The sequence below is a fragment of the Macaca fascicularis genome, chromosome 20 (genome assembly GCF_037993035.2).
Source record: "Macaca fascicularis isolate 582-1 chromosome 20, T2T-MFA8v1.1".
Taxonomy (NCBI): domain Eukaryota; kingdom Metazoa; phylum Chordata; class Mammalia; order Primates; family Cercopithecidae; genus Macaca; species Macaca fascicularis.
The window spans coordinates 16,404,278-16,422,668 of NC_088394.1; the positions used below are offsets into that span (position 1 = coordinate 16,404,278).

Consider the following 18,391-nt stretch of genomic DNA (forward strand, 5'->3'; position numbering starts at 1 on the left):
CTATAATCCCAGCATTTTGGGAGACTGAGGTGGGCGGATCACCTGAGGACAGGAGTCCAAGACCAGCTTGGCCAGCATGATGAAACCCTGTGTCTACCAAAGATAAAAAAATTAGTCAGGCATGGTGGTGCATGCCTGTAGTCCCAGCTACTCGGGAGGCTGAGGCATGAGAATCACTTGAACCCGGGAGGTGGAGGTTGCAGTGAGCCGAGATCGCACCATAGCACTGCAGCCTGGGTGACAGAGCGAGACTCCGTCTCAAAAAACAAAAACAAACAAAACCCAGAAAACAGCAAAACAACAGCAACAACAAAACTTGACAAAGTCAGAGCTTAAACATACCTGACCCCAGAGATTTGAGAAAGGATCGGGGACCTGCAGTTGCTATAGGGATCAGGAGAGAGCAAAGACGATGCAGCCTCGCACTGTGCCTGGAACAGACAAACACTTGGTAGATGTCACTTGTGCCATTGTTATCATCTGACACAGCCTAAATTGTAGTGGGAGGCTCCAGACAGTGCATGAGTGTAGAAGGATATAAGATTTTCTGTCCAAGGTGTGTGACTTGTGAAGTCCTACGTCATGAAGCAGGAAGCCCCAGCTCCCCATCTGAATTCTAGATTCCATCCAGAGTTGGTTCTGATTCTTCCCTCTGCTCCCTGAAAACTCACTCTTGCTTTTGGATTTGAGGGCCACTTCCTCCTCACTTGGCCTTAACCAAAGACCGTTGCACAGATCTTGTGGGTACGGAAAGGTTACTCACCCCCAGGCCCTAGTTCAAAGAGGGGAGGTGCTGGAGGTTTATTCAGTCTGCAGGAAGTATTTTCAGGGAACACAGTTCTGGGGGTGCAGGGCTGACTCACATGGGGCTCCTGACCTCAGGTAGCTTGTAATCTTGTGCAGGAGATAAGTAGGTAGAGAAAGGTATAGAAATTTCTATGGCAATGAGCCACAGCTGTGTTTTGCATGGCCTCCATAATTTCTTTCTTTCTTTCTTTCTTTTTTTTGACATGGAGTCTCCCTTTGTCACCCAGGCTAGAGTACAGTGTGCACTGGCGCAGTCTCAGCCACTGAACACTAAATTGGCGGCAGTGCAATCTGTGATCATCTCTGGGGGTCTGCATAAAGCTGATGACCACTGATGTGCAAAAAGTGCTTTTTTTTTTTTTTAATTTGAGGCAGGGTCTTACTCTGTCGCTGACGCTGGAGTGCAGTGGCGCAATCATGGCTCACTGCAACTTCTGTCTCTGAGATTCAAGCGATTCTCCTGCCTCAGTGTCCCGAGTAGCTGGGACTACGGGCACGCGCCACCATGCCCGGCTAATTTTTGTATTTTTAGTAGAGATGGGGTTTCACCATTTTGGCCAGGCTAGTCTTGAACTCCTGGCCTCAAGTGATCCACCCACCTTGGCCTCCCAAAGTGCAGGGATTACAGGTGGGAGCCACTGCACCTGGCCGAATAGTACTTTCTGAGTAACACGCTTCTGTGAAGGAGCAGCCAGGGCAAGTTCCTTCCCCAACCCCCGCCACATTTGTAAAACTAGAAAATTGAACTCGCTGGGTACTTTTCTCTGTGTTTTTCATCATGTGTTACATTTTGAATCTTTTTCATGTTTGAAAAATGATCTGTGATGCGCCCTGTTTTATCTTTTATTGGCGGTTTGTTTGTTTGTTTGTTTTGAGATCAATTAGAATTGATCTAAAAAAAAAAAAAAAAAAAGGCAAGCACGCACTTTTTGCCTACCAGTGGTCATGGGTTTTTTGCAGCCTCCCAGAGATCATCACAGTTTCCCACAGGTCTCATTCCTGCCTGAGACACTGCCTTTCTCTGGGGACCTGGAACCCTGGGGAACGACATGGTGGGGTGTGATGCACATGTGCACGTGTTCATATATATGTTTACACGTGTGCGTGTGGAAACACTCCGTCTCTTATGCCATGGTTCAGACCCACAATAGCAGCCCCAGCAGGGAGCCCTTCAACCCTGCCCAAGGCATCCGTGCCGTTGACACCCCTGTGCTTTGCTTCTCCAGACAGCTCAGCAGCTCCTCCTCCTACAGCGGGGACGTCAGCAGGCAACACAACAGCACCGCAGAACTGCAGAAAGATGGGGCCAAGAAGGAGGAGACATGGAAGCTAATGGAGGCTGACAAGGCGCAGACAGGGCAGGTGAGATTCGCTCCTTAAATGATGATGGTGGCTGGAGTTGACAGAGCGCCCGCTGTGCATTGGCACTGTGCAAAGTGCCTTGTCTGTGTGAACTCACGTGTCCATCACAACACACCTCTGAAGGTACTGTTTACAGCGCCAGAAACTGAGGCGGGAGAGGCTAAGTGACTGCCCCAAGGTCACTGCTGGTCAGCGGCAGAACCGGGATTTGAACCCTGGCAGACTCCAGCGTTGGTGCTTGTAGTCTCTGCTCTACTGACTGCCTGAGCAGCTCACGGGGTCTCGTTAGCTAGAGGCAAGCCGGATGCTTTAAATCAGGGCTTCCTGCAATGTGGGGTTCAGTTGTGCATGAGATGGTTTCCGGTTGTGCACAGACACATTAAATGACAGATGAATGTTTGTTACATTTCTTTTTTTTCCTTTTCTTTTTTTTTTTTTTTTCTGAAACAGAGTCTCACTGTCGCCATGGCTGGAGTGCAGTGGTGCGATCTCGGCTCACTACAACCTCTGCCTCCTGGGTTCAAGCAATTTTCCTGCCTCAGCCTCCTGAGTAGCTGGGATTACAAACACTTGCTACCTTGCCCAGCTAATTTTTGTGTTTTTAGGGTTTCACCATGTTGGTCCAGCTGGCCTTGAACTCCTGACCTCAGGTGATCCACCCACCTTGGCCTCCCCAAGTGCTGGGATTAGAGGCGTGAGCACTGCGCCCTGCTTATTTTTTATTTCCCATTTGGTCCTAATGATTACGTCCCTGAGAAAGTCTCAATTGAGTCCTACCCTGCCTTCAGTACCTAACAACCACTAGCCTCTCTTCGTAACAAGGAGACCGGGTTTTGAGCTCCTGTTTTATTGTTTTTAAAGATCGTCTATTTTGGGCAAATGTTAATAATTCTCCATTTGTGGTGGTGATCCAAAGTTTATTTTTAAAAATACATGTGGTTATGTTTTTTTTTTTTTTTAAAAAAGGGAATTGAATTTTTAAAGTAGGTAAAAAATAAGCATGCAGATAAAGAAAAACAAAAAATCCCATGAAAGGTGGTAGCGGGGGAGTGAGGTTGGGGCACCTTTTCTTAGATCCGCCCGGATGTGTCCAGAACTTCCCAGGACTGTCTGTTCCTGGCTTCTTAACTTGTCATCACAGTCAGGACCATAACAAGGGGCAGAGGTGACTGTGGTGTCCTCTCCCGCCTTACCCTTAGTGACCCTCCAGGAAGCCAAAGAAATTACCCCAAATCATAGAACATGGGAAGGAAGGGCCAGAGATGCCAGGCCCATTTAATCCTCACTTAACTCCGATTTTATATTCAAGGAACACCAAAGCCAGGGGGCTTATAACTTGTCAAAGTTGGACCAGGAGTGGAGCCAGGCACAACATGCTCATCATTACTTTCTTTTTTTTTTTTTTTTTATTTGAGACGCTGGAGTGCCATGGCGTAATCTGAGCTCACTGCAACCTCCGCCTCCCGGGTTCAAGTGATTCTCCTGCCTCAGCCTCCCTAGTAACTGGGACTACAGGCATGCGCCACCATGCCCAGCTGATTTTTGTATTTTTGGTAGAGATGGGGTTTCACTATGTTGGCCAGGCTGGTCTCAAACTTCTGACCTCGTGATCCGCCCGCCTCAGCCTCCCAAAATGCTGGTGCTGGGATTACAGGCGTGAGACACGGTGCCTGGCCTTTTTTTTTTTTTTTTTTAATTTGTTTTCTTTTTTTTTTCTGAGACGGGGTCTGACTCTGTCACCCAGGATGGAGTGCAGTGGCACAATCATGGCTTACCGCAGCCTCCACCTCCCAGATTCAAGTGATTCTCCCACCTCAGCCTCCCGAGTAGCTGGGACTACATGTGTGCACCACCATGCTTGACTAATTTTCTTTATTTTTTGTAGAGATGAGGTTTCACCCTATTTCCCGGGCTGGTCTTGAACTCCTGGGCTCAAGTGACTTGCCTGCTTCCCAAAGTACTGGGATTACAGATGTGAGCCACCCCACCTGGCCGCACACTTGTCATTTGTGACCCCCGAGCCCGCCACATTCCATTGCTCATGAGAAAGAGGTTCCCGAACGCTGTAGGCTAATTTCAGGGACGGCAGCAGCTTGGCTGCATATGATGAAGCCAAGTGGTGAAGTAAACACATTCTCAATTATGACCTGTCTCCTCACCCACATATTTCATTTTCCAGAATGGAAACTTGAAAACTCAAAAGGAAGCAATCAGGTACACACCAGACCTGTTATCTTTCACCTGTTACCTTTCAGCTAGACCGTAGGGTCAGATGATTCTTGGTTTTTTTTCTGGTGGGGGCCAGGGCCTCACTGTGTCGCTCAGGCTGGAGTGCAGTGGTGTGACCAGTGTTCACTGCAGCCTGAAGCTTCTGGATTCAGGAGATCCTCCTGGCTCAGCTTCCTGAGTACCTGGGACTATGGGGTGGACCACCACACCTAGCTAATTTTAAACTTTTTTGTAGAGACAGGCTCCTACCGTGTTTCCCAGCCTGGTCTCGAACTCCTGGGCTCAAGTGATTCTCCTGCCTTGGCCTCCCAAAGTGCTGGCATTATAGGTGTGAGCCACCACGCCCAGTTTCCAGATGATTTTTATGACCCAAAATTCAGCATGAAAAGCTTGAAATGACAGTGAGCACAGACACGGGTAAAGATCGCTGGAATTTCTTGAAACCAAGCCAGGTGGTTTAGGCAGGGGCCGGCCTAAAGCAGAGTGCCCTGTCTGTCATGTCAGGAGGCTAGACTGATTTGTTTAGACCCATGCTGGGCGCCACAGGGAATACAGGAGGGAAAGAAACTGGCAGCTTCGCCTCCGGAGCGAGCTGGACACTGGGAAGGTGGGTGAGACGGTGTTCTGTGCTCAGAGGGACAGGAATTGGGGGAGGCTGGCCCAGTTGGGGTGTGGAGGTGACACTTGGCCTTGGTTGCCAGGCAACATGTCACACATTGCTTAAAGCTCATTGGTGGCTTCTGCTTTCTGTCAGTCTTGGCATAAAAGTTGGAATCCTGACCCGAGTCTCCCATGCCATGTGTGGTCTGACTGCGACCCATGTCTTCAACCTCTTGTTCGTTGCTGCTCCGTGATTTGGCTCCAGCCACCAGTGCCTTCTCTCAGTTCCCCAGCTGCGCTGTGTTCCCTCCTACCTCAGGGCTTTTGCACGTGCTGGTTCTGCCACCTTTTTTCCATTTTCAGATGGTTTAACTCCTTTTTTTTTTTTTTCCTGGAGGCAGTGTCTCCCTCTGTCACCCAGGCTGGTGTGCAGTGGCGCAACTTTGGCTCACTGCAGCCTCCGCCTCTATGTTCAAACGACTGTTGTGCCTTAGCCTCCTCCTGAGTAGCTGGGACTGCAGGCACGTGCCCCATGTCCGACTGATTTTTGTGTTTTATGCAGAGACAAGGTTTCGTCACATTGGCCAGGCTGGTCTCGGACTCCTGACCTCAGGTGATCCACCGGCCTCAGCCTCCCAAAGTGCTGGGATTATAGGAATGAGCCACCCTGCCCAGCCAATACCCTTTATTGTTTTTATTTTTTAGAGATAGAGTCTCTCTGTGTCGCCCAGGCTGGAGTGCAGTGGCGCAGTCTCGGCTCACTGCAACCTCCGCCTCCCAGGCTCAAGCGATTCTCCTGCCTCAGCCTCCCGAGTAGCTGAGATTACATGTGCCTGCCAACAGGACCGGCTAGTTTTTGTATTTTAGTAGGGAAGGGATTTCGTCATGTTGGCCAGGCTGGTCTCAAATTGCTGATCTCAGGTGATCCACCTGCCTCGGCCTCCCGAAGTGCTGGGATTACAGGCATGAGCCACTGCACCTGGCCTTGGTTTAACTCTTCAATGTCACTTCCTTGAAGAAACCTCCACCAATACCTCTCTAGACGGCATTAGGTCAGGATGTCCACTTTTATACTCACGTGGAATTGTGCGCCGTTTACGGCCCTTCTCTGTGATGATGCATTTATCTGGGATGATTTGATGGGAGCCAATCTCACCATGCGACTGGAAGCTCCATGCATGAGGGCAGAGACCCTGGTTTTTTTTTTTTTCTTTTTGAGCTGGAGTGTCACTTGGTCACTCAGGCTGGAGTGCAGTGGGGCAATCTTGGCTCACTGCTGCAACCTCTGCCTCCTGGGTTAAAGCAATTCTCCTGCCTCAGGCTCACCATTAGCTGGGATGACAGGTGCCCACCACCACACCCGGCTAATTTTTTGTATTTTCAGTAGAGGCGGGGTTTTGCCATATTGGCCAGACTGGTCTCGAACTCTCTACCTCAGTTGATCTGCCCGCCTCAGCCTCCCAAAGTGTTGGGATTACATGTGTGAGCCACGGTGGCTGGCCCTTGACTTTGTTTACTGCTGACTTTGTCGAATAGCTAGAGGGGAGGGTGTTCTAGGTAGGAGCAAAGACAGGCAGCTGGGTGGCGCAGTGCTGCTGAAGTCCCTGAGCTTGTGGGGCTGGGGCGGGGTGCATGCGTGTGCTAAGCTGCCTTATCTCCCATGGTCTCCAGGTCAAACTTTCCGTGTACTGGGACTACATGAAGGCCATCGGACTCTTCATCTCCTTTCTCAGCATCTTCCTTTTCATATGTAACCATGTGGCCGCGCTGGCTTCCAACTATTGGCTCAGCCTCTGGACTGATGACCCCATAGTCAACGGGACCCAGGAGCACACGAAGGTCCGGCTGAGCGTCTATGGAGCCCTGGGCATTTCGCAAGGTGGGTGCCACTGTCTCCCACCCCGCCCGATTTGGGCCCCTGTTGTGACTTTGTCTAATTACAGAAATGGATCCTTAGAGTCCTCAGGGTTTTGTGGGACCCCAAACCAAGCCAAACCCAGAGGAACAGTAGCTGTCAGGCAGTAGACACTCAGATATTTGTAGAGTCAGTGTTTGAGTGCTTTGTTCATATGGGCCTTGGTGGTAGATGGGAGGAGTGCTCCAGTGTGCCCATTTTACAGATGAGGACAATTGAGAACAGAGGCCACTGGAAGCACTGTGGGTTGGGAAGGACCCCCGTGACCCTATTTGCTTTGTAAGGGTGACAGAGCTTCTGTGAGGTCTCATTTGTGGACTTTTGCCTGCTGAACGAGGGCGGAAATTGGCTCATACTAGTAATTCGCAATTATGGGCAGTGTTGTCCCCCAGGGATGTTTGACAATATCTGGAGATGCTTTTGGTTGTCACAAGATTGAGAAACCCTGCTGTTGGCCAGGCATGGTGACTCACACCTGTAATCCCACGCTTTGGGAGGCTGAAGTCGGAGGATCGCTTGAGGCCAGATGTTTGAGACCAGCCTGGGCAACATAGTGTGAGACCCTATCTCTAGAAAAAATAGATAAGTAAAAAAATAGGTAAATAAAATAAACTACAGGTGCACGTGGTGGTATGTGCCTGTAGTCTCAGCTACTTGGGCAGCTGAGGTCAGAAGATTACTTGAGCCCAGGAGTTTGAGCCTACAGTTCGACCTGTGATTGCACCACTGCACTCCAGCCTGGGCGACAGAGCAAGACCCTGTCTCAAAAAACAAACAAAATCCCCTGCTCTATACCGGTCTGTGTGGTTCTATGGGAGTCCTCAAGTGCAGCAGCGTTGATAATAACAGCTGGTGTTTACGGAGCGTTTTCTTGGTGCTTGGCTGTGTTCTAAACACTTCCACGTGTTTTAACTTATTTTATCCCTGCAGCAGTCCTGTGAGGTAGGAGTTAATATTTCCCCCATTTTGGAGATACAGAAATTGAGGCCCAGAGAGGTTGAGTGAGTTGCTGAAAGTCACACAGCTAATACATGGCAGTATTGGCATTGAACAAGGCAGTCTGGCTCAGGAGCTCACGCTGTTATCCACTGTGCTATGCAGTATGTGAGCTGTGTTTGCAAATACACATGTATGGTCCATATGATATATTCACAGTAAATGGATAGTCCTGACACATTTGAGCACTTCCTGTATGCCAGGCACATTGCCAAGTGGGGACTTTACATTTCACAGTGCTCTGAGGTTAGCGTCATTGTCCCATTGTACAGATGAGGAAACTGAGAGATTCAGCAACCTATAGAAGGTCCCATAGCTGGTAAGTGGCAGAGATGGGATTTGGCAGCATTGGCTTCAGAGCCTGTCACTTGAGCCCCTGCCTGTTGGGTGTCTTCCTATAAAGAGGCCGAGACAGAGGCCTCTGTTCCTAGGAGTTGCTGCTCTGGAACGCGCAGTGGCCTCCTGTGCATTGTTTGAGAGAACCACCAGTGTCTCAAGATCTCCAGGAGGCGGCTTTGGGAAGACCTGCTGATAGCAGAGCACACGTGGATTCCTTGACTCTCTCAATCCCTACCCTCCCCTTTCCTTGCCATTAGCGGAAAGGACTGTGGCCTACAAATTATAATTGAGGGAAGATAGAGAACAGAGAGGGTGTGGTATTACCTGAACTCACACAGCAACAATGTCTGTTCCAGAGCTGTGCTGTCTGGTGCAGTAGTTGCAAGACACAGGTGGCTATTTTAATTTCAATTGTTAAAATTAAATAAAGGCCGGGGCAATAGCTCACGCCTGTAATCCCAGCACTTTGGAAGGCCAAGGTGGGTGGATCGCTTAGTCCAGGGGTTCAAGACCAACCTGGGAAACATGGTAAAACCCTGTCTCTACAAAAGTACAAAAATTCGCTGGGCATGGTGGCACATGCCTGTAATCCCTGCTACTCAGGAGGCTGAGGTGGGAGGATTGCTTGAGCCCAGGAGGTCGAGGCTTCTGTGAGCCATGATCACAGCCCTGCACTCCACCCTGGGTGACAGGATGGGAGAGACCCCCTCTCAAAAGAAAAATAAAATTAAAGATTTATTCGATGAGACTAGACAGGTTTCAAGTGCTCAGTAGCCATCATTTCCATCATTTCAGAAAATCATCTTAGATAACACTGTTCTAAAGCAGTGATCCCCAGCCTTTTTGGCACTAGGGACTGGTTTCATGGAAAGGGTGGGGAATGATTTCGGGATGAAGCTGTTCCACCTTAGATCATCAGGCATTAGTTAGATTATCATAAGAAGCCCACAACCTAGGTCCCTTGCGTGCACAGGTCACGGTAGGGTTTGCACTACTAGGAGGATCTAATGCCACTGCTGAGCTCACAGGAGACAGAGCTGAGGTGATGATATCAGCTCACTTGCCCACCGCTCACCTCCTGCTGTGGGGCCTGGTTCCTGGCAGGTCATGGACTGCTGCCAATCTGTGGCCCCGGGGTTGGGGACCCCTGGTCTAGAGGAGTATGGCGTGTGGATTAAGAGCAGGCTGTCTGGATTAATATCCCATTTCTGCCTCTGATAGGCACAGTATAGTAAGGGCAAAGGCATTCACTTATCTGGACTTCAGTTTTCTTATCTGTAAATTGAGTAGTAATAGAAGTTATTCGGAGTCATCATAAAAATTAGTTACATGTAAAACCCAGCACAGTGCTTAGCACATAGGAAGTACCCTCCGAATAATAGCCACCACCATCATCATTATCATCATCATTATTATTATTATTATTATTATTTTTTTTTTTTTTTTTTGAGACGGAGTCTCGCTCTGTCGCCCAGGCTGGAGTGCAGTGGCCGGATCTCAGCTCACTGCAAGCTCCGCCTCCCGGGTTCACGCCATTCTCCTGCCTCAGCCTCCCGAGTAGCTGGGACTACAGGCGCCCGCCACCGCGCCCGACTAGTTTTTTGTATTTTTTAGTAGAGACGGGGTTTCACCGTGTTCGCCAGGATGGTCTCGATCTCCTGACCTTGTGATCACCCGTCTCGGCCTCCCAAAGTGCTGGGATTACAGGCTTGAGCCACCGCGCCCGGCCTATTATTATTATTATTATTATTATTATTATTTTTTTTTTTTTTTTTGAAATGGAGTCTCACTGTGTCGCCCATGTTGGAGTGGAGTGACGCAGTCTCAGCTCACTGCAACCTCCACCTCCCGGATTCAAGCGATTCGCTTGCCTCATCCTCCCGAGTAGCTGGGATTAGGCGCCTGCCACCATGCCTGGTTAATTTTTGTATTTTTAGTAGAGATGGGGTTTCACTGTGTCAGCCAGGTTGGTCTCGATCTCCTGACCTCAAGTGATCCACCCGCCTTGGCCTCCCAAAGTGCTGGGATTACAGGTGTGAGACCCCATGTGTGGTTCCTCATTATTATCATTGTTCGAAGTTGGGAGTCCAGGCCTGCCTCGTCCGCAGGGCCACTCCTCCCTGCAGTGCCTGGTCAGCTCCTCCTCCGCATTGTAGAGTTTAACTCCAAGTGTCTGCAGGGATCGCCGTGTTTGGTTACTCCATGGCTGTGTCCATCGGGGGCATCTTGGCTTCCCGCTATCTGCACGTGGACCTGCTGCACAGCATCCTGCGGTCACCCATGAGCTTCTTTGAGCGGACCCCCAGTGGGAACCTGGTGAACCGCTTCTCCAAGGAGCTGGACACGGTGGACTCCATGATCCCGGAGGTCATCAAGATGTTCATGGGCTCCCTGTTCAACGTCATCGGTGCCTGCATCGTTATCCTGCTGGCCACGCCCATCGCCGCGATCATCATCCCGCCCCTTGGCCTCATCTACTTCTTCGTCCAGGTAAGGGGTGAAGTCTTAGTGTTCAGGACAAGCCCTACTGTGCATTATACACCAGTGTTTCCTAAAGCCTCGTTTTATCTCACCATATCCCCAGTGTGGTGCTTTTGAAGCATGTAGATTTGTTTTTGTCAGTTTCGAATACGTAAATTGTTTTTTTGCTCACAATAACAAAATGCACTTTTTTCCTAAGTTTTATTTTTCCACCTGTCAGTTCAAAAAGGAAACAAAACCTATTGCTATAAAGACAACTTCATTATTAAAATTTCTTTTTTTTTTTTTTTTTGAGACAGAGTCTCTCTCTGTCGCCCAGGCTGGAGTGCAGTGGCGCAATCTTGGCTTACTGCAACCTCCATCTCCCAGTTCAAGTGATTCCCCTGCCTCAGCCTCCCGAGTTAACAGGCACGCACCACCACAGCTGGCTAATTTTTGTATTTTTGGTAGAGACGGGGTTTCACCAATGTTGGCCAGGTTGGTCTCAAAGTCCTGACCTCAGGTGATCTGCCCACGTCGACCTCCCAAAGTGTTGGGATTACAGGTGTGAGCCACTGCGCCCAGCCTAAAATTTCTTCAAGTATAAAATTCTTTAGTTCCTAAGCCTCCTGCAGGAGACAGGAACTAAAGAAAAAACATGAATAATAGCAGCTTAAATAAGACAGATGTTTCTTTTTCTCTGTCATAATGGAAATTTAGAGGTAGGCTGCTCAGGGCTGGTATGGCAGCTTCATGAGTTAAATATCCCAGATACCTGCTTTTATTTAAACATTTTAATAATCTTACCATATTTATACAAGCCTTTCATTCTTAAGTTGGCCTCATGGTCCAAGGTTGCTGCTGGAGCTCCAGCCATTATATCTATATTTCAGTCAGTGAGACCAAGGAAGGGAAGTAGGGCAAGGGAGCATTTGGGTGCTGAATCAGCACTACTCCCTTATCTGCAGGCACACATTCTTTTTTTTTTTTTCTTTTTTTTTTTGAGACGGAGTCTCGCTCTGTTGCCCAGGCTGGAGTGCAGTGGCCGGATCTCAGCTCACTGCAAGCTCCGCCTCCCGGGTTCACGCCATTCTCCTCTGCAGGCACACATTCTAAGACCCCTCCTAATGGATGCCTGAAACCGCAGATGGTATTGAATCCTACATATACTGTTTTTTTTCCTGTACATACATACCTATGATAAAATTTCATTTATAAATTTGGCATAATAAGAGATTAATAGCAGTGATTTATAATAAAATAGAACAGTTATAGCAATATGCCAGTATCACTACTCCTGCACTTTAGAGGCGTTATTTTTATTATTATTATTATTTTTTTTTGAGACAGAGTCTAGCTGTGTCTTCCAGGCTGGAGTGCAGTGGTGGAATCTTGGCTCACTGCAACATCCGCCTCCCATGTTCAAGCGATTCTCTTGCCTCAGCCTCCCAAGTAGCTGGGATTACAGGCATGTGCCACACCCAGCTAGTTTTTGTATTTTTAGTAGAGACGGAGTTTCACCATGTTGGCCAAGCTGGTCTCAAACTCCTGACCCCAAGTGATCCGCCCGCCTCAGCCTCCCAGAGTGCTGGGATTACAGGCATGAGCCACTGTGCCCAGCCAGGAGCATTATTGAGAAAATTCGGGTTACTTACACATAAGCCCCACAGTACCATGGCAGTCAGTCTGATAACGGATATGGCTGTTAAGTGACTAAACTGGCAGGGAGGGTCTGCAGCGTGGATCCGCTGGACAAAGGGATGATTCACACCCCAGATGGGACTGGGGGAGATTTCATCACACTACTCAGAAGGGTGCACAATTTAAAACTTACACATTATTTATTTCTGAAATTTTTCATTTATTTCATTTCATTTACTGTTTTTCGATCGCAGTTGACCATGGATAACCAAAACCATGTGTATTAGTTTATCCTCATGCTGCTGTGAAGAAATACTCAATACTGGGTAATTTATTGAAGAAAAAGATGCGATTGACTCACAGTTCCGCACGGCTGAGGAGGCCATGGCAGAAGGAGAAGCAAACATGTCCTCCTTCACATGGCGTCAGGAAGAAGAATGAGGGCGCCACGAAGTCAGGGAGCTCCCCTATAAAACCATCAGATCTTGTGAGAACTAACTCACTATCATGCGAACAGGTTGGGGGAAACTGCCCCTATGATTCAGTTATCTCCAGCTGGTCCCTCCGATGACACATGGGGATTAACGGAACTATAATTCAGGATGAGATGTGGGTGGGGACACAGCCAAACCATATAGCCGTGGAAAGCGAAACCTTGGATCAGAGGGACACCTGTACATCTAATTGTCCAGAACTTAGTCATGGGACCAGCTGTATTCACAAGGGACCCTGGGAAGTGTCATGTTTCAGCTGGGCACATAGCACTTCCCAACAAGAAGTTTCTGTTGGGCCTGGGCGTGGTGGCTCACGCCTGTAGTTCTAGCCCTTTGGGAGGCTGAGGCGGGTGGATCACCTGAAGTCAGGAGTTTGAGACCAGCCTGACCAATATGATGAAACCCTGTCTCTACTAAAAATACAAAAATTAGCCAGGTGTGATGGCATGTGCCTGTAATCCCAGCTACTCGGAAGGCTGAGACAGGAGATTGCTTGAACCCGGGAGGCGGAGGTTGCAGTGAGTCAAGATTGCGCCACTGCACTCCAGCCTGGGTGACAGAGCGAGACTCTGTCTCAGAAAAATAAAGAAGTTTCTGTTGGGAAAGAAGGAGAAATTGTGTAGGCAGTCAGTCATCTCTGCTGCATCCCTTCTGCAGAAACGGTTATATGTTCTTTGTTCTTTAAACACATGTGGTTTCTTAGCATATCGCAGGACAGATCATGTTTTCAATTGACAGGTGGAACATCGTGCTAAGTGGGAGAGCTGAGAGTGCAACCTCAAGTCTCTCCATTTCCCAAACTGTGCCGTTACTTACCCCTAAAAGATTAACTGCAGCACGGTTGCCAGTAGGGATGGGTTGTTTAGATGGGAGCATTCCAGCTGCAAAGCAAAACAAGAGTAAGAAACCATGAGGTATGGCATATTTCAAATCATGCTGCACAGCTGTTCAGGTGGCATCCAGGGGGCCTTGGTTCAGTCAGCCGGCCCCTGCGCACCACTACACTGTGGCCCAATGATTGATGAGAACAAACAGTGATGGAATCAGAGAGTAGGTCCAGTTCCCGGAGTCTCATTATATCCCCTTGAAATTGGTGCCAGCTTTTTTTTTTTTTTTTTTTTTTTTCATTTACTAAAAATGTTATCTATGTTCATACGCCAGCTGGAAAATTTCCTGAAAGACTCAAAAAGAAGACTCCAAAACAGGCCAAATGCAATGTTGAGGGCAACTTAAATGTCTGCCAATAGCAGGACCTTGGGGACACCGTGGAGCGATGTGACTTTGAGCAGGGGTACACAGTGGAACAATGTGGCTTTGAGCAGGGATAATTAGAAGACACAGCTGTTGGAACACCAAGGATTTTATTTTTCAACAACAAAGGAAATGATTTCAGCAAAGGACCAAGTTGTATGTGCGCTGTCATCACTGAGATAAAATGTATAATGTGTGTGGGCAGGACTGGAAGGGAGGTGGATACATGAAAACATCCTCTTTTTAAGGGTCAAGATTATAGGATAGTAAATTTTTTAATGGCTTTTGGCTAAACGTACATTTATCCTCTCACCAGGCAGTCTCATTCTTAAGTGTATATGGGAAAAAAAAAAAAAGCAAAGGCAGTGCTTAGAATATTCTCAGCATCTTGATTCATAATCGGCCCAAACTGGAAACAGCTCAAATGTCCGTTAACAGGACTGTGGAGAAATAAATTGTGATATAATTATACAATCTATGGCCGAGTAGTAAAAAGGAATGGAATGCTAATACACAACAGTTTGGGTTTATCTCACAGATAATTACAGTGATCAAAAGAAGCCAGACGCAAAAGAGTAGGTACTTTGAGATTTCATTTACATGAAGTTTGGTCGGGTGAGGTGGCTTATGCCTGTCATCTCAGCACTTTGGGAGGCCGAGGCGGGAGGATCGCTTGGGCGCAGGAGTTCGAGACCAGCCTGAGCAAAATGGGAATACCTGATCTCTACCGAAAATATAAAAATTAGCTGGGTGTGGCGGCATGCACCTGTAGTCCCACCTACTTGAGAGGCTGAGGTGGAAGGGTCACTTGAGCCTGGGAGGTGAAGGTTGCAGTGAGGTGACATTGTGCCACTGCACTTCAGCCTTGGTGACAGAGCAAGTTGTCTCAAAAAAACATGAGATCAGCGGGGCGGGTGGATCACCTGAGGTCAGGAGTTTGAGACCAGCCTGGCCAACATGGTGAAACTCCGTCTCTACTAAAAATACAAAAATTAGCCAGGTGCGGTGGTGGGCGCCTGCAATCCCAGCTACTCAGGAGGCTGAGGCAGGAGAATTGCTTGAACCTGGGAGGCAGAGGTTGCAATGAGCCGAGATTATGCCACTGCACTCCAGCCTGGGTGACACAGCAAGACTCTGTCTTAAAAACTAAAAAAATTATCAGATCATTCCTGAACAAATATTCATCTCAGGTTAGATTTTTCCAGTAAATAAGGTTCAGAGGCAGCGGCAAGTGGAGGAAATTGAACAGGTAACACCCTTCAGAGCGATTTACATCTGGACTGTTCAGAAGGCAAGCCAATGAGAGAGGAAGGAGATGTGGTCCAGGGTAAGATGGGGCAGAACCACCTGGGCCTTCAGCCGCGCAGAGGGGTCTGGATTTCATGGGAGGCGGTGGGAACAGCTGGAGAAGAAATTATATCTGATCCACATTCCAGGAATTGGCGGAACAGCTATTCTGAGACTGCGTGGGGTTGTGTGGTGCCTGGGTTCACTTACAGAGCTTCTAGGGCCTCAGGAGGCTCTCCATCTGTGGTTCCAATTAATGCCTGTGCCGCCACCCGGAAAGAAGCTGCCAACCACAGAGGCCTCGTAAAAGCCACCTGCTGCTGTTGATGCTCTCTGTTGGACTGTGCCCCAAAGCAGCCCAGTACACCTGGCGCAGGGCAGGACGCAGGGAGGCTGAGTTCCTAGCAACCCTGTATTAGTTTTCCCAGCTCTGCTGTCGATAAGCAATTGTAGGCACCTTTTGGAATCGGGAACCCTGAGCTCACCAATTCCTTTTGCATAGATGAGAAAACCTAGTCTAGGAGAGTGTGGTGTCCTCAAATGGCTGGTGCAGCCTCTGATCCACAGCTCCACAAAGCTTCCAGAGGGTGGCTGGCTTTTGTTCTGAATCTAATGAGACTTAGCGGGCGGCTCTTGGTGCCTGGCACTGGCTAAATGCCCAGGTTGGGGCAGGCAGAGCAGATGAGGCATCTCCCGGCGAGGGTGGGTGGAGCTGCTTGTGAAACGTATCATCGTAGCCCAGGAGGTGGGACACTGAAGCCCGGAGATGGTGCTCATGTTGGAGGATGGGAAGGGCTTCCCTAGGAAGTGACATTTGTGCTACCATCTGCTGGGTGATGAGGAATGGCCTGGATGGGACAGGAATGGTGGTAGGGACAGGCGGCCTGTGTACAGGAAAGGAAGGGGAGAGTTACAGGACAAGATGAGTTGAGGGAAGCGTGGTTGGCAACTCTAAGAGCACTGGGAGGCCATCGAAGGAGGAGGGTGACAAGATTGACCTCATCTTCATGGGCATCTCAGCTGGGCTGAGTGTCCCAGAACCGGCCATTGCAGGGACACAGTCACCCCTGAGGGGATGTGATCAGCAGGTGGAATTCTGTCACTTAACCGTAGTCACCAGCTAACTGAGTGCTTACTGTTAGGTCAAACTATATGAAATTGCTAATATTCATTTCTTATCTATAGAAACAGCCATTTCTTATGGTTCAACCTAATATTACCAGGCACTGTGCTTAGTGACATCATGTATATCTAGATGATTTATGAAATAATGTAGCCACGCAAATATACATCACATGTAAGACTGTAATTCTTACATGTCACCCTCACAATGACCCTGTGAAGCAAGCCTTGTGGGTTTTTTTTTTTTTTAATAATTTTTTGTTTTTGTAGAGATGGCGTTTTGCCATGTGCCTGGGCTGATCTCAAACTCCTGACCTCAAGTGATGTCCCGCCTCTGCCTCCTGAAGTGTGGGTATTACAAGCATAAGCCACCACACCTGGCCAAGCAAGCCTTGTTGTTCCCATTTTACAGATGAGGAAACTGAGGCTTAGAGAAATAAAGTGTTAGCCGTGTTTATATTGCCAGTCAGTAGTTGAGTCAGGATTTGAACTGAGGTCTCGTTGACCTCAAAGCCTATCCCCAAAACCACACTGCTGGTTCTAGAAAGCCCTAGAGGTGGAAGGCTTCAGAGAGGCAGTACAGGGTAGAGGTTAGCCCTTTGCAGTCCAGATGTCCTGGGTTTGAATCCCAGCTCTGCCCCCTTGCTAGCCACGTCACCTTGGGGAGGAGATTAACGAGCTTCTTTGTGCCTTAGTTTACTCATCATATATAGGAATGAGCACCTCGTAGGTTTTTTGTGAGGATTGAATGAACTGATGTTTGTAAAAATGCTTAGAACTATGCCTGGAGCAGTAGTCTTTGTATAAGCATGAGCTATTAATCGTCACCATCCTTGTCATTGGTGCTATCCCTGTGCTTCACCAGGTGCATGGGCACCCCTGTGAGAGCAGCCCGGCTCTAACATTTTGCTTCCTGGAGGCTTCGGTGATGTCTAGACTTTGTCCAGCACAGCCGTGCCCTGGGAGGATGGGATGAGGGAACCTTCATCAACTCCCCGCATCTGTTCTCTACTCCAGAGGTTCTACGTGGCCTCCTCCCGGCAGCTGAAGCGCCTCGAGTCCGTCAGCCGCTCCCCAGTCTATTCCCATTTCAACGAGACCTTGCTGGGGGTCAGCGTCATTCGAGCCTTCGAGGAGCAGGAGCGCTTCATTCACCAGAGTGACCTGAAGGTGGACGAGAACCAGAAGGCCTATTACCCTAGCATCGTGGCCAACAGGTGGGCATGGTGGGCCCACAGGAGGAGGCGGAGGAGGCCGCCTTAGCACCTTGTGCCTTTGCCTAGATCTCTTCCTCGTATCTTCAGCTGGGTACAAAGCCAAACCTGGGCCTTTGCAGAAAGGGTGGAGAGGCCTTGATGAGCGCAGAGGAGTGATGAATCATTAAGGGTAGAGAGCAGCACTGTAGACATGCAGTGCCTGGGGCATTTAAATGCAGGGACACAGTTGTTCTGGAGTCAGAAAGCCCTGCAGGTGCTTCCCATTAACTGTCGTCCTAGTGACGCAAGACTGTCAGCGACAGACTCTGCTATTGAGAATCTTCATGCTGCTGTTCCTGTCTGGGGGTGGTCATGCACCCCTGGGTGAAGTGTGTCAGAAGCAATTTACTAATACTAAACTGAACCATATGAGATTGTCATCTTGTGGGCCAGATGTCATGGCTCACGCCTATAATCTCAGTACTTTGGGAGGCGGAGGCAGGAGGATCCCTTAAGGCCAGAGATTCCAGGCCAGCCTGGGCAACATAGCAAGACCCCCATCTCTCTTAAAAAAAAAAAAAGGGCCGGGCGCAGTGGCTCAAGCCTGAAATCCCAGCACTTTGGGAGGCCGAGACGGGTGGATCACAAGGTCAGGAGATGGAGACCATCCTGGCTAACCCAGTGAAACTCCG

The 18,391-nt window shown here is 48.8% G+C and overlaps 1 protein-coding gene across 4 annotated transcripts in view; it reads left to right on the forward strand.

Moving 5' to 3' along the window:
* ABCC1 (ATP binding cassette subfamily C member 1 (ABCC1 blood group)) overlaps window positions 1-18,391 on the forward strand; it is a 193,624-nt gene that overhangs the window by 156,016 nt on the left and 19,217 nt on the right. For all 4 annotated transcript variants that reach the window (XR_012429506.1, XM_074028316.1, XM_065536819.2 and 1 more), the window contains 4 exons: window positions 2,034-2,169; window positions 6,670-6,877; window positions 10,428-10,738; window positions 17,521-17,720. Coding sequence is in view for 3 of the 4 variants with exons in the window: in XM_074028316.1 (XP_073884417.1) it covers window positions 2,034-2,169; window positions 6,670-6,877; window positions 10,428-10,738; window positions 17,521-17,720 (855 nt within the window). In the remaining variant the exon portion in view is untranslated. The remainder of the gene's footprint in view (window positions 1-2,033; window positions 2,170-6,669; window positions 6,878-10,427; window positions 10,739-17,520; window positions 17,721-18,391) is intronic.